Raw genomic sequence first — 24,760 nt, forward strand, 5'->3', positions numbered from 1 at the left:
GGCTCTTCAGAATGTTTGAGCTGGGCAGAAGCAAGCAAATCATAAAGGGTTCTGGTGCTCCTGAGGGCAAGTATAAGGGACATGCAATGTGTCAGATTAACATTTTAGAAAGTCCAGCCCCATGGCAGTGTGGTATGTTGTGCCATACACACTGCTGTAGCATAGTGTAGTGTGGGCAAGTGTGAGATTTGAGATGGGGAGAACTCTTAGGAGCTGTAGCTTAGATGAAGATTTGCCTGTTGTCTAAAGAATCAGTTTACCACAAAGAGAGCCACTGGGGTTGATCTTTGCTCTAGTTTGCTCTCCACTGCCATAATAAACCCCACAACCAAAAGCAACTTGGGAGGAAAGGGTTTATTTCAGCTTATACTTTCAGATCATAGCCCATCATTGTGATGGAATGCAGGTCAGGAATGGAAGCAGACTCAGGAGGAATTTTGCTCACTGCCTTACTCACTAATTTCCTCTCTGGTTCATGCTCAGCTGGCTTAATTACTCAGCAGGGTCCCTAGCCACCTGCCTAGGGATGGTTCTGCCCCCAGTGGCGCTGGCTGTTCTGCATCTGCAGTTAAGACACTTCCCCCACAGGCTAGTCTGATCCAGGCAGTTCCTTCTTGGGGTTCATTCTTCCCAGGTGATTTGTGTCAAGGTGACAAAACCAGGACTTTCTTCTGTCTTAAATTTGGGAGAATTGTATACTCAATTGAAAGCCATCCCTAAGTCTTGGCTATAAAATGATATCTTAATTGTCTCAGGTAAACATTTAGGGGGCAAGTAGATCTAAGTCATAGAAATTACAGAAAGTTAAACAGTTCATACACTGTTTCCCTCCGGTTTATGTCTGGTGTGTTGAAGGGCTACCAGCAGTAATTGCCCTAATCTCATTCTCCTTTTCTGTCTTCAGGATCAGGTAGACAGAGCTGATGCTTTCCCTCAGGTCCTGAGAAAAGTAATTGAATGGATGAAGTCAAAGGAATTAGGAACTAAGTACAAATACTGCATATTAACAGATGGGTGAGTAGGAAGTACTTTTAAAATCCTTTTTAACAACAAAGAGGCTCTTAATTGTTTAACTTCTAGAATGTCTACTAAGTATTTGTTACTACTTTCTAAAGCTCCCCAGGAGTCACTCCTCCGGAAAGAGTGTCTATTTTTTTCCTCACATTCTTTCTCTAGTTAAAGTTTGAATTCTCAGGACAGACCAAAGGAGGGAAAGCCACTATCACATCAAATCTATGACCAGAGACCCAATATGATCCATATTCCTGTGCTGTGCTGAAGCAGCTTGTCTGTATCCCAGTTTTCATCATGCCATTTGCTTGTGACTCTGTGTCCACCATGGCATTTGCTTGTGACCATGTGTCCACTGTGGCATTTGCTTGTGACCTTGTGCCCACTATGCGTTTGCTTGTAACCATGTGTCCAGTGTTCTGACTTAACTCTGATGGGTGATCTTTTTGTAAGAAAGTTGGATTCCTTTCATTTTATTACCCCATTTTATTTCCCCATAGTCTTCTGTAACACTTCCTATAGTGCCAAGCCCAGACTTCCCTGTTAAATGGAAAGGGAAATAGAACTGGATGTCAACACTCATCTGTAATCCCCCCACTTGAGAGTTAAGAGGCAGAAGGATCAGGGATTTGAGGTCAGCCTACATAGTGAATTTGAGGCAAGCCCGGGCTATATTTTGAGACCTTCTCTCAAAAATCTACTTAGGCCCTCTCCCTGAAAAAAGAAGAGGAAAAATGAAAGTGTACATAGGAAAGTCTGAAGGGTTGAAAGAAGGATTATATTCATTGTTCCAAAGTCACTGTGCCACAGAGCCATTAAAGGTGAAGGAAGACCATAAGCAGCTGCTGTTGTGGCTGATGCTGTGGTGGTGTTTCCCATGTGAGAGCTCTGCTCATACAGAAGGGTTAGAGGTCTGCACACACGACGGGAGGAGCACATGGAGCATGCCAGCTCATCATCGGCTTTAGAAACTTGAAAGAATGTTGACAGGGCTCTCGAAATCTTACTGATTTTAAACATGGCAGAACTCCTGCTAACATTGACGGTCGCTTCTTCATGTCTCGTTAGAGGCGGTTCTTTAGAATCTTAAAGCCCGGGACAGATCTGTGAAAATTGGTATGATGGTTTTTGTTTTTTGTTTGATTGTTTTGTTTTTTAATTAGAGCAGTAGCAAAATTAGTAGCTGATGCCTCCAGAAATACTTGAGGCAGTCTGCTCACAGTTGGTGAGAAGCAGTAGGTGTTAAAAATCATGAGGCTGGTTAACCGATATTCTCTGCAAGAAGTTTATTAGGAGGGAGGGGGAGCAGGACATGGGGAGAGAGAGAGAAAAGGGAAGGGTCGAGGGGGCGCCCCAGGAGAGAGAGGGAGAGAGAGAATGTAAGGGTGTAAGAGAGAGAGAGTAAGAGTGTAAGAGAAAGAAAGAGAGTGTCGGGGTGGGCCCTTTAAGGGGCAAGGTAACCACGCCTCCCAGGTGTGGCCACCTGGCTGGCAACACATGATGACATCATAGGTTGCTGGGTAACCCAGGAGCAGGTTGTGTTCCAAAATAACTAACATTCCTCCCTTTTTCTATAATTAAAAAATGGGGAGCTTGGGCTGCTTTTTATAAGGTAAGTTAAAGTATATAAATTTAGGCTCATTGGAAGCAGCTCTCGGTTGTCATGCAAGGGTTTGAGAGAGAGAATTATAGCAACAAAATGGTCAGAGTGCAAGGTCAAGAGTAAGGGAAGCCTCTGCCGTAGAAAATTTAGGGTAGAGGGTTGTCAATAGAGTTGCCAGCCTTGCAAGGCAGCAGGTAGGGGCTGCGGAACTCTGGGAGAACCTGGAGCTGCTTGTCCTGGTCCTGAAGCACACCATTTCAGCCTTTTGTTAACAACAAGTGAATAACGGGCGTAGATTCTCTTCTGGCCACTTCCTGCTGACACTGGGGGCGCTGTAGGGAGGTCAAAAGGCTGAAATGTTGGTCAAGTTCAGGAAGAATAGGCTGTTTTGATGCTTTCCAGGGTCTGTGAGAACATCCATGGCTGGGAGGGAAGGTGCAGGTCCAGCTTGTTGGAAGTCTGTGAGGTCAGAGCTGAACACCTGCAGCTTGTTGGGAGTCCGTGAGGTCAGAGTTGAACACCTGTAGCTGCTTTGGCACTGTTGTGACTATAGGAAACATCTGTGTCTGGCCGGACACTGAAAAACATATATAGGCAAAAGATAAAATTGAGTAGGCTATGGAGAAAATCCTGTAGGTATACACTGAAAACTTTTGGGAGAGCAAACAGGAACAGTACTTATCTGAGAGGAGTCCAATTGACCTGAGAGGTGGATTTAGGTGGACTTTCTGCAGCTTACAAGAATTACTTTTAAGTTTTAAGGAGATAAAACTTTAGACATGTATTACAATTGTACTGTGCATTGTAGAAAAAGGCAGTAGACATACATATTTGTGTTAATAGCATAAGTATTTTTTAAGGTGAGCTCTGAAAAGGCAAAAGCCTTTTATGAAGTAAAAGGGAAACTCACTTGATCTTAACTTTTAGTATAAGCATACACATTATGGAGACTTACAATCTTGAGCTTAGAACCATAATAGTATGTGGTATAGTGGAATGTTTTTTTGTATCAGAGTCAGATTAATAAATTAGAGCCCTGTTGATAAAGGTCAAAACTCTGGACAGTCAATACAACAGTAACATAACAGGAGGAAATATTAAGCCTTTTTACCTACTCTGGACAGTCAGTACAACAGTAGCATAACAACAGGAGGAAACATTAAGCCTTTTTACCTATTTAAGATACCTTAAATCACCTTAGACCTTGTAACCTTTATAACTTTATTTACTATCCTTAAAACATTTTTTAGACCCTCAAACATTTATAAGTTGCATTACCAACCTTAAGACACATTTTTAGACTCTCAAACATGTATAACTTACGTTTACCAACCTTAAGACGCTTTTTAAGACTCTCAATACGTATAACTTGTATTAATTAACCTTAAGGCATCTCTCAAATATGTCTTTTGACAGGGACCTTTGTATTTAGTTATTTATCATGAGACGTGGTTGAGACTGCTATGAACATTTATTGTCCTTTAGCTAAAGGAATAGTAAAAGGTTTCATTTAGGCCTGTTTCTTGAGTCTGGACTGTGTCTAGGCCTGAAAATAGCAGCTCTAGGACTTAGGCTTAAGGCCTGGTCTCCTGCATATAAAGAGGACTGGGAAGGCACCTGAAGTCTCCCAACACAGAAGTTGGCAATATGTCCATGGGACCTCATTCTGAGGTCAAAAACAGACCTGTGCGAGAGCTGTGGAGGTTGCAAAGTCAAGGAGCCATTCGTCCTCCGCCAGGCCAACGAGCTAGAAGGCTGGAAGTGTCTATAGCTCTTGTGCTGGTTGAACTTCCATGGCTGGGCACAGAGGACAAGCCTGCTTGGGAGCATTTTGACTTCCAGAGCCCAGTTTGCCAGCAGCCAGCTTTAGCATGTCAGCAGCGGGACCAGCATCCACTTGGCTGCATTTGAAAATGTCACCTGGCAGAACGGACTTTTGGCTATGCAGACTTCTTGCATTTTTGCGGGAACACCAGCAGCTTCAGAATGCAGCTAGGGCTAGAGCCCTTTGGGGCGGCTCACTATTTTTACCAACTCCTATATGGTGAATCAACGACCATCCTCAGCTGTTTATTAAAAATTGCAGTGAGACCATGTTTGCATCTGCAGGACTATAAATATGTATGCATGAAATGACTATTAACCTGCATTTGTTAACCATTAAATATTAGGACTTTAGGTTTTGGCCTTCCTAAGTTAGGACCTTAAAAGTCATGAATATAATTTATTAAAGTGAGAGCATAAGAGTTTTTGCATGATTTAATATATAAAAGTTTAAAGCTTATAATAGTCTAAGGCTATACTACAGATTAATAACATCATTTTAGGAGAACAAGACCAAGCTTATATTAACCTTTTGATGGCAGAGATACTGTAAATTAACCCAGTTTTAACATAAATAAATACCTCTAAAATTAATAGGTCTTAATTTAGAATATTGGTAAACAACTTGTACATAATAACAAACCCTTGAGCTATAAGTTTAAAACCAACAATTTAGCAGAACAGTATAAACCAAATTTAAAATTAACCAAGTATATTTTAACCCTTTGATAGTAGAGATGTATTAAATTGACCCAGGTTTTACATAAATAAATACCTCTAAAATTAATAGAGCTTAATTTAGAATATTGGTAAGCAATTTGTATGTAATGATGAACCCCTGAGCAGAACAGTATAAAGCAATCTTAAAATTATATTTGAGCAACACATAAACCAACTTAATTTGAATAGATATTTATAACTTTGAAATTTTATTATTATATAAAATTTATTTTGAAGCAGGGTTGAATTATTAGACAGTAAAATGTAACTTTGAATTTCTATAAAAATCTACACCAACTTGAAATGAGGCTCATTGTTGTGGCCTAGTCTAAAAGATAAGATAAACAGTTAATTATGATTAAGACTTATAAATGCAAACCCAATGAGAAAATTATATAAATTATATAAGGCATTAGATAAGGAATTGAAAGCATAAGAGTAAAGTGTATAGAAATCAGGAAGAAAATATTTTAATTTTATTTTTTTCTTAAAGCTTGGGAAACGCCTCTTAGAAGAAAGCATGGGGCTAGAAGCAAAAGGAAGGCAGCTTGGGGAGGGGAGAAGTGCGTGGAGAGAAGGCTGCCTGGTAGGGTGCGCAGGAGGCGGGGCCTCTGCCTGAACCTAAGATGGCCCCCGAGCCATGTTGTTAAGTGAATGGTTAAGCTTTTCCTACGCCCACTTCCTCCCAGGACCAACTTGGCATCTGATGGGGATCTCGCGGGAAATTTAGAAGTTCCCCAACTGTGCTGGTTTTTTAGAACTGTCCTACCCAGTGCAGCATGCCAAGCTTTTAAGGTTGATTTTAGAGCGTGTGAATTTCCCAGGGTCTGTGCTGGAATAGCAAGCACACACCATCCCTTTTGGCTCACCTCCCCCCAGGGGACCCTGGTAGAGCACCTACCCTCTTACCAAACCTCACCACTGCAGACAGCACAGAGATCCAAGCTGGGGCAGGGCCGCCAGAGCCACTGCGGCAGGAGTGACTCTCAGCCCTGGCCACAGTGCCGGATTGGAGCGTGGGCACCCACCACAGGACAGGGACCAAAGCCTGGGAAATCAGAGAGGACGGAGAGAGCAGCACAGTAGCCATGGCCCCAGGGGTTCCGAGCAAGCTGATGCTTTACGCTGAGGCTCAGTTTTTGGGCATAGAGCAGAGAAAATCGGTTGTAACTGTTCTGTCCGGAGTCCGGAAGGGTTCCTAGCAAAGCTAGGAGAGCCCAATCCTAGCCAATGCACCAATGTTAAAAATCCTGAGGCTGGTTAAACCGATATTCTCTGCAAGAAGTTTATTAGGAGGGAGGGGGGAGCAGGACGTGGGGAGAGAGAGAAAAGGGAAGGGGCAAGGGGGGGCGCCCCAAGAGAGAGAGAGAGAGAGAGAATGTAAAAGTGTAAAAGAGAGAGAGTAAGAGTGTAAGAGAGAGAGAGAGACCACTTGTCAGGGTTAGCCCTTTAAGGGGCAAGGTAACCACGCCTTCCAGGTGTGGCCACCTGGCTGGCAACACATGATGACATCATAGGTTGCTGGGTAACCCAGGAGCAGGTCGTGTTCCAAAATACTAACAGTAGGATCCCAGGGGGCAGCTGTTTTTCATTTTATAGTAGCTGAGGGGAGGTGTTGTAAAATTTCCTCCTGACGATTCCAGTTGCTTCTGTTTTGAAAAGCCACATTCGAATTAACCCAATCTCCATGTTGCACACTACTGAACCTGGTTTGGCTTTAGTTTGAGACAGGGGCTCTCACTTTGTCACTTGGCTGGTCTGTGTGCAGCAGGATTAAGGATCTTGCAGTGCGCCTGTAGCACTGACCTTAACAGTGAGAGCAGGTAAATTTGATCTAACATGTAATCCCAGCAATTACACAGAAGAGCTCAGCAAGGTGGAAGGTTGGCCAAGAATCAGAATCACAAAAGCAATCAAGATAAGCCTAGTAAGAGTTAGTTTGTGAAGAAAACACTGCAGTTTTTTTTCTTTCTAAAGCTTAAAAGTATTTTCTAGCAATCAGGGTTAACCTCCTAAACTTGGTATTTTGTGTGAATATGAGAAAGTTAATGTTAGTAAAGCACAAACAGAACCACTTAAAATATTGTTTGTAGTAATAATATGTAGCATTTGCTTTTAACACTTTTCTCTTTTCTTAAGTTCCTGGGATATGAGTAAGTTCTTAAACATCCAGTGCCAACTCAGCAGACTCAAGTACCCTCCTTTTGCCAAGAAGTGGATCAATATTCGAAAGTCATACGGAAACTTTTATAAGGTAAAAAGTTTTACCTTTTATGATACTGTTTATCATGTGTCCTCTATTTTGCATATGTATTCTGCTGTGATTTTGTATAGGTATTAAATTTTTTTAGGTTTTTTTTTATGTGAACCAGTGTTTTGCCTGTGTATTTATGTGCAGCATCTGTACATCTCCTGCCCATAGAGGAGAAGATGGTGTCAGATCCACTGGAATTAGAGATGGTTGTGGACTACCACAGGATGGGTGCTGGGAACCCATCCTGGGTGCAAGAGCAACAAGTGCTCTTAACAGCTGAGCCATCCCTCTGTCCCCGGCAGGTTTTTTTGTTTGTTTTTTTTTTTTTTAAGGTGTTTTTCACATGAAAGAAGCCATCTAATTCTTAGGTGTTACAATCTCGCTTTTGTTCAGATTAGAAGTACAGTCCCCTCCCTGTCTTATATTCTCATGTAATGCATTACCTTTAACGGGCAGAGATGCATACATAGATTGCTTGTGGAACAAATGCTATGGGATTTTATTTCATTTTGGTTTTGTGTGGTACGAGGAATTGAACCCAGGGCCTCATGTCTTCTGGGCAAGCACTGTATGCCCAAGCTGTCTCCACTCATTTTTAACTTTATTTTGATCATACTTAACATTCATGAGTAGTATAACTTTTAAAGTAATACTTTAAGATGTGGAGAAATGTACATTTCCTGTCACAGTTCTCATCAGAACTGGTTCTTGTTCTAAAATAATTTTTTTAACTTTAAAAAGCTGTTTCTTCACATATTTACCTTTGTACTTTTTCAGTTGCTTGTTCGTGCTTATGCCATATTTGAATTTTTCTTGTGACATACCTCTGAGTTCCTACAGTGAAGGATGCTTCAGCTCTATTAACACTTTTGTCCCAGAATGCCCATCCCACTCTGCATCTTTATAGTCAGTCGTTGTTCGATGCTTATGGCTGGTGACTATGGAGACTACTCACAAAACCTGTCTCTATTGATTGCTCTTTGTATCATTAGGAGGCAGGAGCTCACTGCCTACGTAGCTTATGCTGAGCTAGAACTCTTGCGGAGGCCTGTGCACCACCCCTGGCTGGCAGAAAGTCTCTTTTACTCACCAAACTGTGACACTTCTCAGAACTCAAAATAGTCTGTGGCTCTCAGGATTACTGTCTTAGAGCCATTAATCTTATAATTTTAACTTGAGCGTTTTCTTTGCTTTCTGTCATGTCTCATAATCTGTGTCATCATCTTTCTCCTTTTACATCTTTTGGAAAAGTGTGTCCTAAAGTACTTTGATTTTTTTTTTTTTTTTTTTTTTTTGAGACAGGGTTTCTCTGTGTAGCCTTGGCTGTCCTGGACTTACTTTGTAGAGCAGGCTGGCCTCAAACTTACAGAGATCCACCTGCCTCTGCCTCTTCAATTGCTGGGATTACAGGCATGTGCCTCCCTGCCTAGCTAGTAATTCGATTTTTTTTTAAGTACTTTTTCTTAAAACACTTTATTAAAAATACATTTGGCAGCCGCAGGGCAAGGCAGGGAGTGTTATTTGTTGGTTTATTTGTTCTAGTTTAGTGTTCTTCTGGACAGTGCTGCTATAAACACTCTTAAATACGTCTTTTGGTACCTTTATGTATTCACTTCCTTGGGGTATAAACCTGGCGTTGGAACTGGTGGTCACAGGCTATGTGCATCAGTGACACTGCTAGGTAACACAAGGACAGCTTTCCAAAGGGCTTCTTCTGTTCTTCTGCCTTGTTAGTTTACCAGAAACTTTATGATTTTTCTGTTTTTTTGTAGTTTTCTTGTCACATTTTAGGAATTAAAAAAAACTTTTTTTTAGTGTTACAGAAAATTCAGAACCAAAAGGTGAGGCATGACTCGGCTCCAGCCCATGTAAATTCAGTCACCCTTGCCTCAGTGATGCCCTCACTCACCTTCTTTACTATTTTGAATCAGAAAACAGCAACTCATCACCCTAGATCATTGAGAATTGATTTGGGCAAAGCTTGCTGGAAAGTTCTTCCTTTTCCACTACACCTACTCAACATCACCCATGTTTAATTCATTCCCCACTGGTCAATACCTTAGTTAGAACTGGAAGATGGGCATCCAGCTCTCTAGCCTAAGGGCACGCTGGCCCACACTTATGTCCATGAAATATGATTCTTTCCCCAGCTATTGTCATTGATGGTTTCACAGGGTTTGGTAGTCTGTCCTGGGCATGTGCTCTCTCAGCGCGTGTACATCAGTCTGAGTGCTCTGGCTTTCGGTTTCCATTGAGAAGTCAAATGTTAATCTAGTGGACCCGTTCATATGTGACTTGCTCTTTTCCCCCTGCAGCTTTCAGTATTCTTTCCTTGTTCTGTACATTGAAGTGTTTCAGTTACTCAAGTGCCATGGGGAGTTTCTTTTCTGGTCCAGTGTATTCGGTGTTTTGTATGCCTTTTGAACCTGTTGGGTATCTCTTAGGAAAATCTTCAGAGATTCTGTTTAAAATGTTTTCTGTGCCTTTGACCTATGTTTATTCTTCTTTCTTTGCACCTATTACTTGTAGGTTTGCTCTTTTCATAATCTCCCATTCCCAATTTCCTCGATGTTTTGTGTCTGAGTTTTTTGTTTCTTTGGGTTTTTTTGTTTTGTTTTGTTTTTGTTGTTCTGTTTTAATTTGTTATTTTCTTTGATTAGCTTTTCTTTTTACTATGACATTATGACCTGAAATTCTCTCTTCTACTTCGGCTTTTCCCCTGAGCTTTTTATTTTGACTTACTGAGCTTTTCATTTCAAATTTTATGTATTTTTTCCTTTGGTCTTTCAGAGTCAGGATCTTACTAATATAGCTCTGGCTGTCTAGGAACTCACTTTGTAGACCAGGCGGGCCTTGAACTCACAGAGATAGATCTACCTGCCTCTGCCTCCAGACCGTTGGGATTAAAAGTCACGTTCCACTATACCTGACATTGACTTTTCTTTAGTCATTCTGTTCTTCTTTTAGATTCTATTTTGATGTCTTGGATTATTTTTATTATATCATTCAACTGCTTGTTTTCCTGGTCTTCATTCAGCCATTTACTCATTTCCTTGTTAAGGTTCTTGAGCATATTCATAATTGCTCTTAAAGCTTTTGTGTTGTGTCTTAGCTAAATTGCTTTTCTCAGGGAAAACTAGAATAGGGGTGCCAGCTTACGATTTTTTTTTTTTTTTTTTTTCAATTTAAATGTTCAGAGTAGCTAAATTACTTACTAGGCTGTTTGTTTTTCAGGTTCCCAGAAGCCAAACCAAACTGACCATAATGCTTGAAAAATTAGGAATGGATTATGATGGGCGGCCTCACAGTGGTCTTGATGACTCTAAGAACATTGCTAGAATAGCAGTTCGTATGCTGCAGGATGGATGTGAACTCCGAATCAATGAAAGACTACATGGAGGACAATTGATGAGCGTGTCCTCTTCCTTACCAATAGAGGGCGCCCCAGCTCCACAGATGCCACATAGTAGAAAGTAACTGCATTTTTCTCTGGATCAGTTGCTACAAAGAAAAAGTAGATGAATGACTCTGAGTTAGTGCAACCTTCAAGCACCTTAAACATTTACAAGCTTACTACAATTTCAGCTAGATGAGTACATATGCAAACATTTTGTAGGAATTCTTTGCCACCAGCACTTTTGATATGAGCAGTATTTGTTACACAGTAACCATTCCTGCTTAGAACTGAATTTTATAAGATGTCCAAGTTGTGTTCCTTCGGTTTTAAAATGAGAAGTCTTACTGCTTCATTCCTTGAATGTCATGTCTTTACTGATAATTGAAATCTGAAATGAATTTCTATATTACCACCATTAAATTAAATTTGGCTTTGGAAATGAGGAAAGAGTTAAAAGGTAGTATTTATATTCCCATTGAATTTTATCTAAAACATGGTCCTTTTAATTTTTTAAGTTTGTGAGTGAAGTTGAGGGGTTATGGTTGAAGGTTGTATTCCAGGAATGCCATGTAGGTAACAGATTCTACAAGTGTTTAAGTTCTGTACTTAAAATGGCGTAATGTTTGTGTATAACCTACAAACAAATGGTTGTATTGTTGATAGAATAATGACGAGAGCAAAAGTCTACAGGTTGGTGTAGACACAACTACAGTAGGCCTCACTACGAAGCATGTGGGTGAGTTGCTCAGCCAGCACCACCTGGAGGCAAACCAAGAACCCGAGACGGTGGCGGGGACAGTTGTCCTGTGTATCGCACGTCTGGTCCATTCAGGGTAGTGCTTGTGAGTAGCAAATTCAGATATTTTTGGCACATTTTCTGCATACATGCAGGCCAGGTAGTGGTTTCTAAAGGTCCCCACCACCAAGCTTGACAGTCTAGTTTGCTGGACTGAGAGAATCAACTCAAGGATAGCCTATGACCCTCTGCATGCACACCACTAGAATTCACCCACACATACACACACGTGGGCATCCACAACAGGTGAGCAAGATGTCATAAAGTATACGAGGACACATCTGCCAGTTTCATCTCATAACTGGAAACCTTGTCATAAGTTATAGGGTCTAGTTAGAAGTCTAGTTCCTGATGAGACTGATGAATTACAAGAGCCAGCCTGGTGGCACACACAAATAATTCCAGTACTCGGACATAAAGCAAAGGTGACTCTGAAGCCACCCTGACTCCAAAAAGTGTCAGTAGAAAATAAGAATGAAATTATGAAAGCTGTAATGTACAAGTCAGTGGGTGTTTTTGAAGTTTTGTTCATTGGCTTCACTCTCCATTGTGAATGTGAATTTGCCCCACTTTGAGACTGACCTACAGCTCACAATGAACACTGACGTTTGTTTGGTGCTGTGAGGTTAAATGTCTTGTGCTATAGTTAGTAAAGTACCTGGCTTGTCTTAGTGAGTGACCAATATATTGGAAAATATTTACTGTTTCTAAAATCAAGCTGTACTTTGGAGATAATGATGCAAAACTATCTAAAGGCTAAAAGTGTGGACTTTTGTATTAAAACCCCTCTCAAGCTTTTCATGAAGTAAGTCATCAATGTTGCTTGTTTTTTGTTGTTGTTTGTTTGTTTGTTAACCTTTAATAATGATTGTGATGCCCCATTATTTCTGTGGTTAATCAAGATTTCGTAATGTTTTCCAACCCTGTGCGTAGGAGAAAAGATAGTTAATATCCTTAAGTGGCATGAGAATTTACTACAGGCTTGTGGATTTCTTGAGCCAGTGAGCTTCTGCTTAGAAGCAGAGGGATGGAAAATAGCACATCATTACAAGTGACAGCTGCCAGGAGGCCCACTCACCAGGCTTACTGCTTACTCTTCAGGTGATTTTCCCACATAAGCCATGTTGACATAGGGGCAGGTTCATGCCCTAGAAAAATAATTGCTTGTCACCTGATTGCGTAGTTGCTACTGAATAGCTGAAACTACAGTTGGAAAACTGGAGAATAGTAGGAAATACTAACGCCTTCCAGGTTTTTTAATTTTTTTTTTTTTTTTGGTTTTTTTTTTTGTGTTTTGTTTTTAATCAGGATGTTTAAATTTCTTCCTGACAGTTAAGCAAGTACTCCCCCCCCCCTTTTTTTTTTAAGAATTTTAATAATGCTGGGTGGTAGTGACATAAGCCTTTAATCCCAGAACTTGGGAGGCAGAAGCAGACTTTTAGATTAAGGCCAGCCTGGTCTACAGAGTGCTTAGGATAGCCAGGCTACACAGAGAAACCCTGTCTCAAAAAAATAATAAATAAATAAATAAAAATTTTAAAATTCAACAATGCAAGTTTTTAAGATTTCTTTTGGCTCTACTAAGTATTATGTTTAGTCACTTTTTGAGTCTGCCAGGCCCCCCTGATTTCATTTGGTCTTCTGCGAGATGACGTTTATAGAATCAGGTAATTCTTAGAAGGAAAATGCTGAAGAATGGCTGCCATTGTGTATGAAGATATTTGATCTTGTTACTGCTATAATACACTACACTAATAATAATTAATTAAGTTACTTAATTTTCACCTTAGTCGCCAGAAGCCATGATCATTTCCTTGCTTTCCTTTTACTTGCTTGGACACATGGAGATTTTTTTTTCCTTGTATTATTTTCAAGTCCACACCAATGGTATATATACTCAGCTATATTTTGTCTGATTTTGTCTTTCCTGTTTGTATTAAATACTGACACTGACTGAAGTTTTTTTATTTTCTTACTCTCCACTTCTCCCTCCTTCGACTGGATCAAGAAAAAAAATGGAGAAGTGGTTTTCTCTTTTAAAAAAAAGATTCTTTTTTACGTGTGTGTGCCACACTATGTAAGTTTATGTGCGCTGTGTGCCTTGGACCTCTGTGGAGGCCGAAGGGTGTCAGATGCTTTGGAACTGGAGTTACAGGTGGTTGGTAGCAGCTGACATGGGTGTTGGGAACCTGAATCCATGCAAGAGAAGTCAGTCAACCCTGAGCCATCTGCAGCCCCAAAGAAAGCTTTTTCTGACTTGCTTTTTTCTTTCTTTTAGCCTATAGAGACCTGCTTGTCCTGCTGTAGGGATAGATTTTCTCAGCTGGGTGAACATGACAAACCATGGGAGTCATGCTAACATGGTACTTTAGTAAATTGATGAAAACCTGCGTATTTAAATGATAATTTCTTAAAAGGTAAAGGAACATGTAGTTCATCTTCCTGAATTTTTTTCCTTTTTTTTTTTTTTCAATCCTTACTGAATTCGTATTGTTTTGTTTCTAGACAGGGTTTCCCTGTGTAGCCTTGGCTGACCTGGATTCTCAGAGATCCGCCTGCCTCTGCACTCTCTGAGTGCTGGGATTACAGGTGTGCACCACTGTGCCTGGCTCTGAGTTCTTACAAGCATAAATGTGAAGAATAACTTGGAGCAGAAGGGAAGTAAGATTTCTGGAGAGAGAGGGATCATAAGTGACCAGCAGCAAGGTCACCCACATCAGACGTGAGCTGACCCCGTGGCCTCTGTGAAGTCTGTGGAGAGTATGTCATGTCTTCCAGAAGACTTTCTGAGGTTCTGTGGAGAAGACTGAGTTCTGCCATCATGGAACCTGTGTTGACATGCTTTGCATGCCTAGTTGATTCTGGTGTTGATAAACAAGTGGTCCCATTAAGTATCTTCTTGTCCATACTCCTACCCCCACACAGCATCAAGCTCACACCGGAGCAGGGATCAGCAAACTAACCACAAACCAGATCTGGTAGCCAAGTGGCAAGCTAGGATCAAAAGAGCACTGTGTGTGTGTGTGTGTGTGTGTGTGTGTGTGTGTGTGTGTGTGTGTATGCATGCACATATGCTTTTGACAGAGTGTCTGTGTAGTCTGGAATGCCTTCAAATTCTTCAGTGCTGGGATTACAGGTAAGTGCTACCACGCCTGTGATGTGACTTATAGCATGGGTGTTCTCTGAAATAAAATTTTGATCTTGTAAATAAAGCTCTGGGCAAGCTCCCATTCACAGTGATTTGCCTGCGTTCTGTGTTTTTTGTTTTTTGTTTTTTGTTTTTTTGTTCTACAGCAGCAGAGGCGGATATGCACTCTGGAAACCTCGCCAGCTATGGGTGAGAACTGCACAGGGAACACACACCTCCGGAACAGCTGCAGGCTAGTTCAGCTTTAATCTCGGAGAACAAAGGCTAATAATATATCCTCTAGGGGAGTGGGTGGGGGCTACAAGAATAGGTGAACATAATTGGTTGGAACGAGCCACTTCAAGTATGCTTGATTTGCATCATACAGCACGCACCTATCATAAAAGTAGAATGCCAGTACTTAATTAACATAGACACAGGGAAGGAAGAGCTAGTAGGGAGCTGTGTTAGAGGCCATATATCAAGTGTGGCTAGGGGAGTCTGTGTCTAAAGACACTTTGCAGAAAAAGGCAGAGATCAGGGAACCCCAGCTAGGGGAGGGAGTTCTGCCTTTAGCACCGAGTTCAAGTTTGTAATGGATGTCTGGGCCAGGCAAGACTGCAGGAGTGTTAATATCTGTCTACTATGACACTAAAAGCCTTAAGCTTGGGATTGGGGGATAGGGTACTGTGTTGCCTGCCACCTGTGGATACCTAATTGTCATGATGCCACAGTTCTGTGTGCTCTGCTGTCATAGTGGCATAGAGCCTGTAGTTTTCATATACTCTACTGTTACCTCTAGATGTCTTCTAAACTCTCAGGTGAATGCTATGAAAGTAGCTATACGTAGTATTGGCAGAAAATGCTTCAGCACAGGTACATTTCTTTCTTAAAGATGTGTTTTTTATGTGTGTGTTGGAGTGCGCTCAGGCCAGAAGTGGGCATTAGATTACCTGGAACTGGAGTTACAGATGCTTGTGAGTTGCTGTGTGGGTGCTAGGAACTGAACCCGAGTCCTCTACAAGAACAGCAATTATTCTTAGTTGCTGAGCCGTGTCTCCAGCACACGGCTGGACCTTTAAACCTTGTTTTCGGTCTGGTTCATTGAAGCTGTAAGTGCAGGACCTTTGGATTCAGCAACTAACAGTTACTTCTCAGGATTGTGTGTCAAGGCTTGGGTGAGCAAATGGGGACTCAGAAGCATTACATATCTGCTTTTACATCTGCAAGGGAGTATCCTCAGCTAAGTCACTTTAGGGGGGTGGTTTTGTTCTTTTTGTTCGTTGGGTGAATACTGACCAATCCAAAGTCATGTTCTATTGTTAGTAACAATTCTAGATACAAGTTCCTTCCTGTTTGATGAAGAGAACAACATAACTCTTACAAGCTTGCTGTGTGACATTGGTCACAGCAGAGGGCTGTTCTTGCTTGCTGACCTGCACTGGCCTGCTACTCTTGAACTTGGGTCTCTTTTCTTCGTTGATTTGTCTTTGTCAGTGAGACAGCTTCACATGCTATTAGGATTCTTGGTCTTGTCTCCCCTGCTCTACCATGCATTCTTGGCACATCCTCAACCATTGGTGAATTTAATGGTCGCTACGTTAGTCCACTTTGTGATGCTGCCACAGAGTACCACACACTGAGCCTTTATAAGGAACAGGTTGGCTTCTCCCTATTTTGATGGCTGGGAAGGCCTAGGTGGTACTTTTGGTAAGGGCCTTCTGCAATGTTAGCATGATGTAGAGAAAACGGTGGCAAAAAAATTAAGAGCACACCGGCTTCAGTCTCTCTACCCATAAAGGTACTAGTTCCATCATGAGGGCCACCCCTATGACCTCATCTGACCTCAGTTACCTCCCAAAGGCTCAACAACATCAACACAGGAATTTTTGGTTTTCTGAGACATGAGCTATACTTTCAAACCATAGTGCTGTGTTCTAGTTTCGTATCTCTGCTGCTGTGATAATTACCTTGGGCAAAATCAACTTGGAGCTCAAGCAAGGAAGTGTGAGGAAAGCTGCTTAGTGGTAGTACCACCCACAGTGGGCTGCGCCCTCCTCCATCAGTTGCCAATCAAGGAAGCGCCTCAGAGCCAGCCACAGGCCAATCTGATGCAGCCATTTTCCCCACTGACACTCCTTCAGATAACTGGGCTATGTCAAGCTGACAGCTGAAGCTAACTAGGAGACACTGTCCGACCCTCCCTGTTCCTCCTAAGTCTCTGAAAGAATGCTTTGCGCTTCTGTCTCAGAAGCTTACATTTCTCTCAAGGCAAAAGAAACTCCTGGCATTTAAACGCCCCACTGCGGTTTCTGACATTTTCCAGTTTTGATGGCAGGCGTCTGCCCTGGGCTAATCACCATCCCCACCTTATGTGTGTCACACGATGCTCTCCTCCTTTTGTCCCCAGAAAGTAGTCCATCAAGCTTGGTCTCTTGCTTGTGGCTTTTAAGAGCTGGCTTTGAGCTTTTAAGAACTGGCTTCCTCAGGAGCTGCCCTGACTTTGATGGTGTCTTCTCTGCCCACCTGGCCTTTGGTTGGTGCTGCCAAGGTTCATGTTCACTATTTCTTCTATGTAGGTTCTTGTGTATTGCATCCTCAGACTCTAACATACGATGTGTAATTGAAAACAGGCATGGTGAAATGCATTCCGTAAGGCCTGTTTCTCTTCTTGAACTGGAAAGGGTGTGTGGCTTAAATCCTGATTACTGTGAAGAAAGAGTGAGTGCCTGGAGAGAGTTTCTATTTTCTTGTTCCTATGAGTCCTGAATCAAAAATATTTAATTCCTATCAATACCTTGTTTTTCCTCTAGGTGCCAGAAAAAGCAAACGAATGCTGATCATTCCTAGTCTGTCTGTGCATTTAAAACTCTCCAAGTATTCTTTGACTTTGAAAAGGACATTCATTGCTTACCTTGTGTAACAGAGCAAGAATCCTTCAACCATTTTCAGTTTGCATAAATACTTTTTCAAAAAAAAGTTTTAGAAGTAAACTTACTCAATTGCATTTTTTGTTGTTGTTGTTGTTGTTGTTGTTGTTTGTTTTGTTCAAGTTTTTTGAGACAGAGTCTCGCTATGCAGCCCTGGCTGACTGGAGCTTGTTAGGTAGATCAGACTGGCCTTGTACTCTCTGGAAATCCATCCACCAGCCTCTGTCTCTTTAGTGATGGGATTAAAGGCATATGCCACCACACCTGGTTCTGTTGCACATTTAAAGCACATTCAATTGCCCAAGTTTGACACTATCAGTAGATAGAATATAAACACTCATATTTGCTGGGGCACGGTGGCACACACCTGTAATCCCAGCACTCGGGGAGGCAGAAGCAGGAGGATCTTTCTGAGTTTGAGGCCAGCCTGGTCTACAAAGCAAGTCCAGGACAGCCAAGGCTACACAGAGAAACCCTGTCAATAAATTAAACAAACAAACAAACAAACAAACAAACAAATAACTGCTCACATTTCAAAACAGTCATCATTCTTCGTGTCTGATGGACTCTAGATGCTATAGAAATTAATTCTATTATTTGTATGCATAGAAAATGCGTAGAGAGGGGCTGGAGAAATGGCTGAGTGTGTAAGAGTACATATACTACTCTCGAAGAGAACCCAAGTTCAGGTACCAGCAAGCATGTTGAGTGGCCTACAAATACCTGGAACTCCAGTCCCAAGGAATCTGACACCCTCTTCTGGGCTTCATGAATAACTGCATTCACATGCACACACGTACACATAATTTTAAAAACCAAAAGAAAAAAAAATTTAAACTTCTTCTTAAATTATATAATTCTTTTTTCTTAAATTACGTAATTCTTTCAACTCCCCTTTCAAGATTGTCTATTATAGTAAAACCACTGAAATGCCAATGTTGCACACAAAAGATTGCTGGAAATATGGGGTTGTATTAGCACAAGTGAAGGAAAAACGGTTTCACATCATGCTGTCATACAAAGGGTAAAAGCAGGGAAATATAAAAATTGACCATTCCCTCCACTTAGGAAGTACCCAAGGCACTCACTTTCCTGTGGCTTTCTCTGTAGTGTTTGGCTCCCGTATTGGAGGAGGGTGGTGGCTGCACCTGGCAGCCATGCCCATTGGATCAGTTGATTTTGTCCTTGCATTTTATTGCATACTTCTGTGCTTGAAAGCCACAAAAGTACTTAAAATTTTTGATATTAAAGAAATGTAAAATGTGGAGTAGTACTTTTGGGGGTGATTCTGGGCACTGGACCCAGGGTCTCATCATAAAACTAATCTAGTATTCTATATCTAATTTTTAAAACTTGTATCCATATAAGTGTGAATACAGCCCCTACATAAAGAGGATGAGGAATGGAAATAACTTTAAGGACAGTTTTATTGAGTCTCCTAAGTCCTACGCCAAAGATTACTATTGTGATCTTATCTTCAAAACTTGAGTTTTAAAAAGTCATCAGTTAATAATGATTAGCCTCTTGGTATTTTTTTTTCCTTTTTTCTTGGTCTTTTTTTTTATTGTTGAAAACAATTACTTGTACATTATATGACCGTTAGAAGTATTTGCTACTTAGAAGTATATAGTGTCAGGTTTGGGAATGCAAATCCAAAGGATTTTTACCAAGACTTCAGTGCATTGGACCTACTGATATTTTTTATTGTTATCATTTATTACAATTTATTCCATTTGTATCATGGCTATGGCCCCCTCTCTTTTCTCCTCCCAATCCTACCCTCCCTCCCTCTTCTCCTATGCTCGTCCCCGAGTTCACTGATAGGGGAGGACCTCCTCCCTTTCTATTTGACCTTAGCCTGTCAGGTCTCATCTGGATTGGTTGCATTGTCTTCCTCTGTGGCCTGACAAGGTTGCTCCCCACTCAGGGGGAGGTGATCAGAGAGCCAGCCACTGAGTTCATGTCAGAGACAGTCCCTGTTCCCCTTACTAGGAAACCCACATGGAGACTGAGTCTATGGGCTACATCTGAAACATCAACAATATATATGTTATAATAAAAAGGTTATTCAAAGGAGCAGGAAAGATATCCTAGTGGCTAAGAGCACTTGGTACTTTTACAGAGGATCTGGTTTTGAGCCTCAGGACCCCTGTGGTGGTTCACAACTATTCATAACTCCAGTTCCAGGGGCCCCAATGCGCTTTTCTGACCTCCTAAGGTACCAGGCACATGTTGTAGATACACACACACACATGCAGAGGAAAACACTCATTGATGTAAAATAAGTAAATCTTTAAAGATGTTATACAAAGCAGTGAGGATTTAAACTCACGTAGATTTACCTGACAAGATTCAATGTTTTGTTGCTCTAGGTTGTAATAAGTCAGTGCTTTGGATGAAATTGTCATGTAGTAAGCAAGTAGGTGGGCCCTAGGGCCCCAAGTGAGAAGTTTTCTTTCCGTGAAAGTGTGTGTTTTGAACTGAGATGTTGGTAGAAATAGGAAGTAAATAAAAGCAGTTTTATTAATCTAATCATGTGCTGTTTGCTGCTAAAAGCGAACTGATCTGACAGCTGCTGTCTAATTTGTTTTCTGCTAGTAGATGGTAATAATAATTTTATAAGATAAACTGGTATTTGTAGTGAGGGAAAATATTTTACAGTATGATTCAGAAACATTTTTTGTATAGATTTTATTCAGTTCACGAAAAGTTTAATAGTCTAGAAAAAAATATTCCATACTACAATGAAAATAATAAACCACCTGAATATAGTTTTGATGGTCCAAAGCTACTATTTTAGTCATTGTTCTCAAAGAGTAACTTTCATGCTTTCTAATGGTCTTAGGCCCTGTGAAAGGGTCGTTCACCGCCCCCCCCCCACAGGTTGAGAACAACAACAACTGCACTAGGAACTTCTCAAGGCAGAGAGATCACCATAGCAGAGGGAGAAGCAGAGTGTTTCCTGTGTGCCAGATGTTCCACAAGCTCTCGTCCTCACCTTACTCCTCTCCCCTGGTGATTCTCAAGATCGATCTTGCACCTCTTGGCAAAGGCTTTCTAAAATCCATTGCCCCAGCCTCTGACGTTCTGGAAATTTCTCCATTAGTTTCCTGGATGGTTGGTTCACTGGTGTCACCAGGACATAAAGGAACGATTCATGCTTATTCTCTCACCCTCTACCCTCTTCCCCCAGCAACACCCCGAGCTAAGGCAGGGTTGGCTCCCATCACTCCTGCTCCAACCTGCCAGGTCCCTGCTCTTTTTGAGTGCTGGTGCTTCCCTTTCCACACCATGGACATGTAAGGGCAGGAAGCCTCAGTGTGATTCCACTTTGCACCTAGAATAAAGGTGTGTTAACTCCTGAAGCTGAAGGCAAGTGTTTGTTTCCAAGAGCTATACCCAAACCTGCTTAATTTGGCCTGTGCTGGAGTGCTGGAGTCTTTGCCCTGGTGCATAATCGACAGTCCTGTGCAAGGCTCTCGACCAGTCTGCAGGAAAATGCTTGGGTGTTGTTTTCTGTTGTAGTGTGTGATGTTTTTATTTGCCCTGTGTTTAAATACATCTCCTCATCTTCGATTTTTTTGCTTTTGAAACAAGGGCTTGCTCTGTAGCCTAGGTTTGCTTAAACACACTGTGACTTCATGCTGAGTCTCCTGCCCTGTCCCTCCAAGTATGAGTCACCTGTTTAGGCTTCTAGTTCTTTAAGCGATCTTGAATGTGAAGGGGTGTAAAATTCTGATTAGTTGTTGTTTTGGGGGAGTTGTTTTTTGTTGTTTTGTTTTCTGACTTTACCAGTATTGAATCTAGTAATATGCAGTAATAATTGTATTGCTTATATTCAACTAGAAAATACTTAGTGAATATCTCATTCTAGTTGAGAGAGTAAGGCAGGAAAGCGTGTTTCGAAAGGCAACTAAAGAGCAGCATACTGGTTGAGAGCATGGCGGTGGGATCAAGGCTACCTCTTGATCTTGATTCTGACACCAGCAATGAGGCCTCAGCAAGTTACTTAATCTTCCTGAACTCCCAGTTTTCCTACAAAACTTAATAGGGTCATTGTGGGAGCTGAGTGAGCTAACATCTGAATCATGCCCAGGGAATGGTTGCTGATTGAACGGGAGTATCTCAGAGTAGGACGTGAGCAGACAGCTTCAGAATTCACTAATAGTACTAAAGGCTGTCCCAAGTAGCATGGCACACCAGATTCAGGGCTCGAGTTTCCTGAGTTCTCTGTGAGAGTGGATAATCCTGGATTCTGAAATGGAGTCAGGTTTATTGTCAACATCCAAGTGAGTGTGGCTGTGAGAATAAGGGGAAGGTAAGGGACAGGAAGGAAGCTAGTAGGCGGGTTAGCAGACACATCTGCTGCATCTGTTATCTATTGAGCAGAAGCAAAGGCCTTGCTGGCCCCCTTCCAAGCAGATTGAGTTGCAAAATAGCCACCACCAAGTGGCACTCCTGAGGTAAGGTGATTGCAGTTGTGGTGGTGTTAAGTACTCGGGGGACAGTAGAGGGATAGAAGCAATGATTCATGGGACAGGTTGTCAGCAGGGCAACTTCTGAGTAAAAATACAAACGGAATCTTGAAGACCAAGCCAAGAAACACTAGAAAAAGAAAAGATAATAATTCACCATGTGGCTAAAATAGCATTTTGAGCAAATTGAAACATGGGAATGTGAACACCAGCGGTTTCTCTATTACGGTATTTTCCCGGGGGAGGCTTGCCTTTCTTCCATGTGAGGGCAGAGATTCTGAACCTGTCAGGACTCTTAGGCTGACCCGCACCTGCATCGTCCGCTTGGCTGACACGAAGCCAAAATCACCTGTACTTGAACTCTGACCTCAGAGTCTGAACCAGGAAGCCTTTCTGAGTTCAGAACATTAGCTCCAACTCTGAGCTGACTGCCCACACACCTACTAGACTGGTTCTACAGCCAGGGCTCTGAGGAATGGGTTCCCACTAATGCACATTTGCAATAAAATGAGTTATTCATGGCCTTATAACAATAAGTATCCTCTGCAAGCAGTAGACCACTTAATGGACAGTCCCTTGGGTCTTAATGGAAAGATTCACTGATACCATTCAGTGGCTTTTATCTAATTTATCATGAGAACCTCTTGTGGAATTGTAGTTCAGAGTTCCAGGCAGGGTGGGGACTAGGTCTGAATTTTAGAGTCAGATCTGGAATGTATTTTTTTGTGTGGGTTGTGTCTGAGCCACTGCCCACCGCCATTACCCATTGCTTATAAGATCTAGCCAGTCAGATTCCCACCCACCCCCACCCACCACGGTCAGTACTGAAAGATTCTAGGCATGCACAACACATCATGAGTGGAAGTGATGAGTGCTGCTCTCTGAGCGACAGTGACATTTCTCCTTGCAGACAGGCAGTAAATGCCAGTGAACACACAGGGAGAAAAAAAAAAAAAAAGCAGTGCATGGGCAAAAGGGAAGAAGACAGGCTGTGGCAGAGAGGCCTGGACAGCACACAGGGCCTGGTGCCTTCCCAGAGTTGGCCACATTCCTCTCCTGGCTTCCACGACATGTTCCTTTATCCTGTGACAAATCCCCTCCGTAGCTACAACCAGCACAAGCTGGTTTCTGTTACTTGTGGTTGAATACCTGACTACTCCAAGCTTTACTAAAACACCCACGAAGAACAGTCGAAGCATACTCTTTAAACACTCAATGGTAGGAAATAACCGCTCTCCTCACAAACAAGCCTGGAAACGGGCTCTTGCTCAGGAGAAGCAAAACCAAAATACTCCCACTGGTGAGTAGTTTATTAGCTGGGTATAAAGAGTGGTCCATTGTGGAAAAGAAAATTAAAGGTGCTGAATTGGGAAGAAATGAAAAGAGGCGATGGAGGCTACATACACATAAGCAAAGCTCAAATCAGCCTTCCCACAGGAAACAAACAGAGCCAGTTCTGTGGCACTGATGAGTTCGGAGGCAGAGCCAGCTTGACTCACGCTGATCTCAGTATGTACCTGTTGCCGCCCCCTCTAAATCAGCCCGGGCCTGGCAGGGGTCTCATAGCTGAGCTGGGGTTTTTGATTAGTTGGGTTTAGCTTATGGCAAAAATAATCAACACTGCATAAGAAAAGATAAACCACATCTGTTCCCGGGTGGAAACCGGAAAGTCACTGCACCATAGAGGGCGATCTTTGTCAGGCGTGGATGCCCTAGGGTCTTCCTGCACGGGGCACTTTAATAGTCTACTCTTAGGAAGAAGGCATGCCGTGTGCAAACTTCCAGCCACTGCCACACACCTAAAACCCAAGCTCATCCAGCCAGAGGGCTGGGAATTTGTAGGAAGGTCTTCCAGGTGAGCACAGGTGGTGGCTGCTTATTCCTCTTATAACCTGGAGGCCAGAAATAGCATTTGGATCAACTAGCCCTGCCTTGCTTGTTACGGTGGCAACTTGATGGCCCTGAGCCCAGGCAGACAGCTGGCTGGCAGATGCCTGAAGAGAGATGGGAAACGAACAGAGCAGTTCCGAGACAGAAAAAGCAACCCTGGCAGCCATATTGCCTTTATTGTGTTCTTGCATCCCAGGTCACAGGTCTTCAAAATTGTTCTCCAGGAACTGTGATGGTCCTGGAAAACACTCAAAGAAAGGGGAGTTGGTCTGAATCTTTCTCCATCATTTGGCTTCAAAGTGTAATAACTGGGCTCCTCATCTTTCTGTTTGAAGAATACATTCATAATAACTGATGCTTAAGGTTTAAGCATCAGTTAAACCTGGTGTGTGGGGGAGGGGGTGTATGAGTGCGTGTATGCACAGGTTCACCTTGAACCCTGCTGTATGCTTCAAATGAGTCCAAGAGGAGAGTCTGTTGTCAACACCAGCACAGTCAGAAAAAAACAAAGACAAGCATGGTCTTTAAACTCACAAAGCTAGAAGTGGAGCAGCTGGGGACTGAGCTGAGATCCCTTTGGCTCTGGGGCACCAAGTAGAAGGGTCCTCCAAGCAGGGCCACAAGGAAACTGATACCAGCAAGGAAACACAAAGGCTAGCCTTTCTCAGAAGTGACTTTCTCGGCCTCACCTGCACACTAGAGTCACCCAGGAATCTGTGACCTGGACAGATGT

The 24,760-nt window shown here is 42.2% G+C and overlaps 1 protein-coding gene across 1 annotated transcript in view; it reads left to right on the forward strand.

The window, feature by feature from the left end:
- Eri1 (exoribonuclease 1) overlaps nucleotides 1-13,480 on the forward strand; it is a 21,053-nt gene extending 7,573 nt beyond the window's left edge. The window contains exons 5-7 of the mRNA XM_055593505.1: nucleotides 905-1,014; nucleotides 7,298-7,412; nucleotides 10,647-13,480. Of these exons, the coding sequence (XP_055449480.1) occupies nucleotides 905-1,014; nucleotides 7,298-7,412; nucleotides 10,647-10,889 (468 nt within the window). The 3' untranslated portion in view covers nucleotides 10,890-13,480. The remainder of the gene's footprint in view (nucleotides 1-904; nucleotides 1,015-7,297; nucleotides 7,413-10,646) is intronic.
- Nucleotides 13,481-24,760: the final 11,280 nt, after the last annotated feature.

The sequence above is a fragment of the Psammomys obesus genome, unplaced genomic scaffold (assembly GCF_907164565.1).
Source record: "Psammomys obesus unplaced genomic scaffold, mPsaObe1.curated_primary_1811, whole genome shotgun sequence".
Taxonomy (NCBI): Eukaryota; Metazoa; Chordata; class Mammalia; order Rodentia; family Muridae; genus Psammomys; species Psammomys obesus.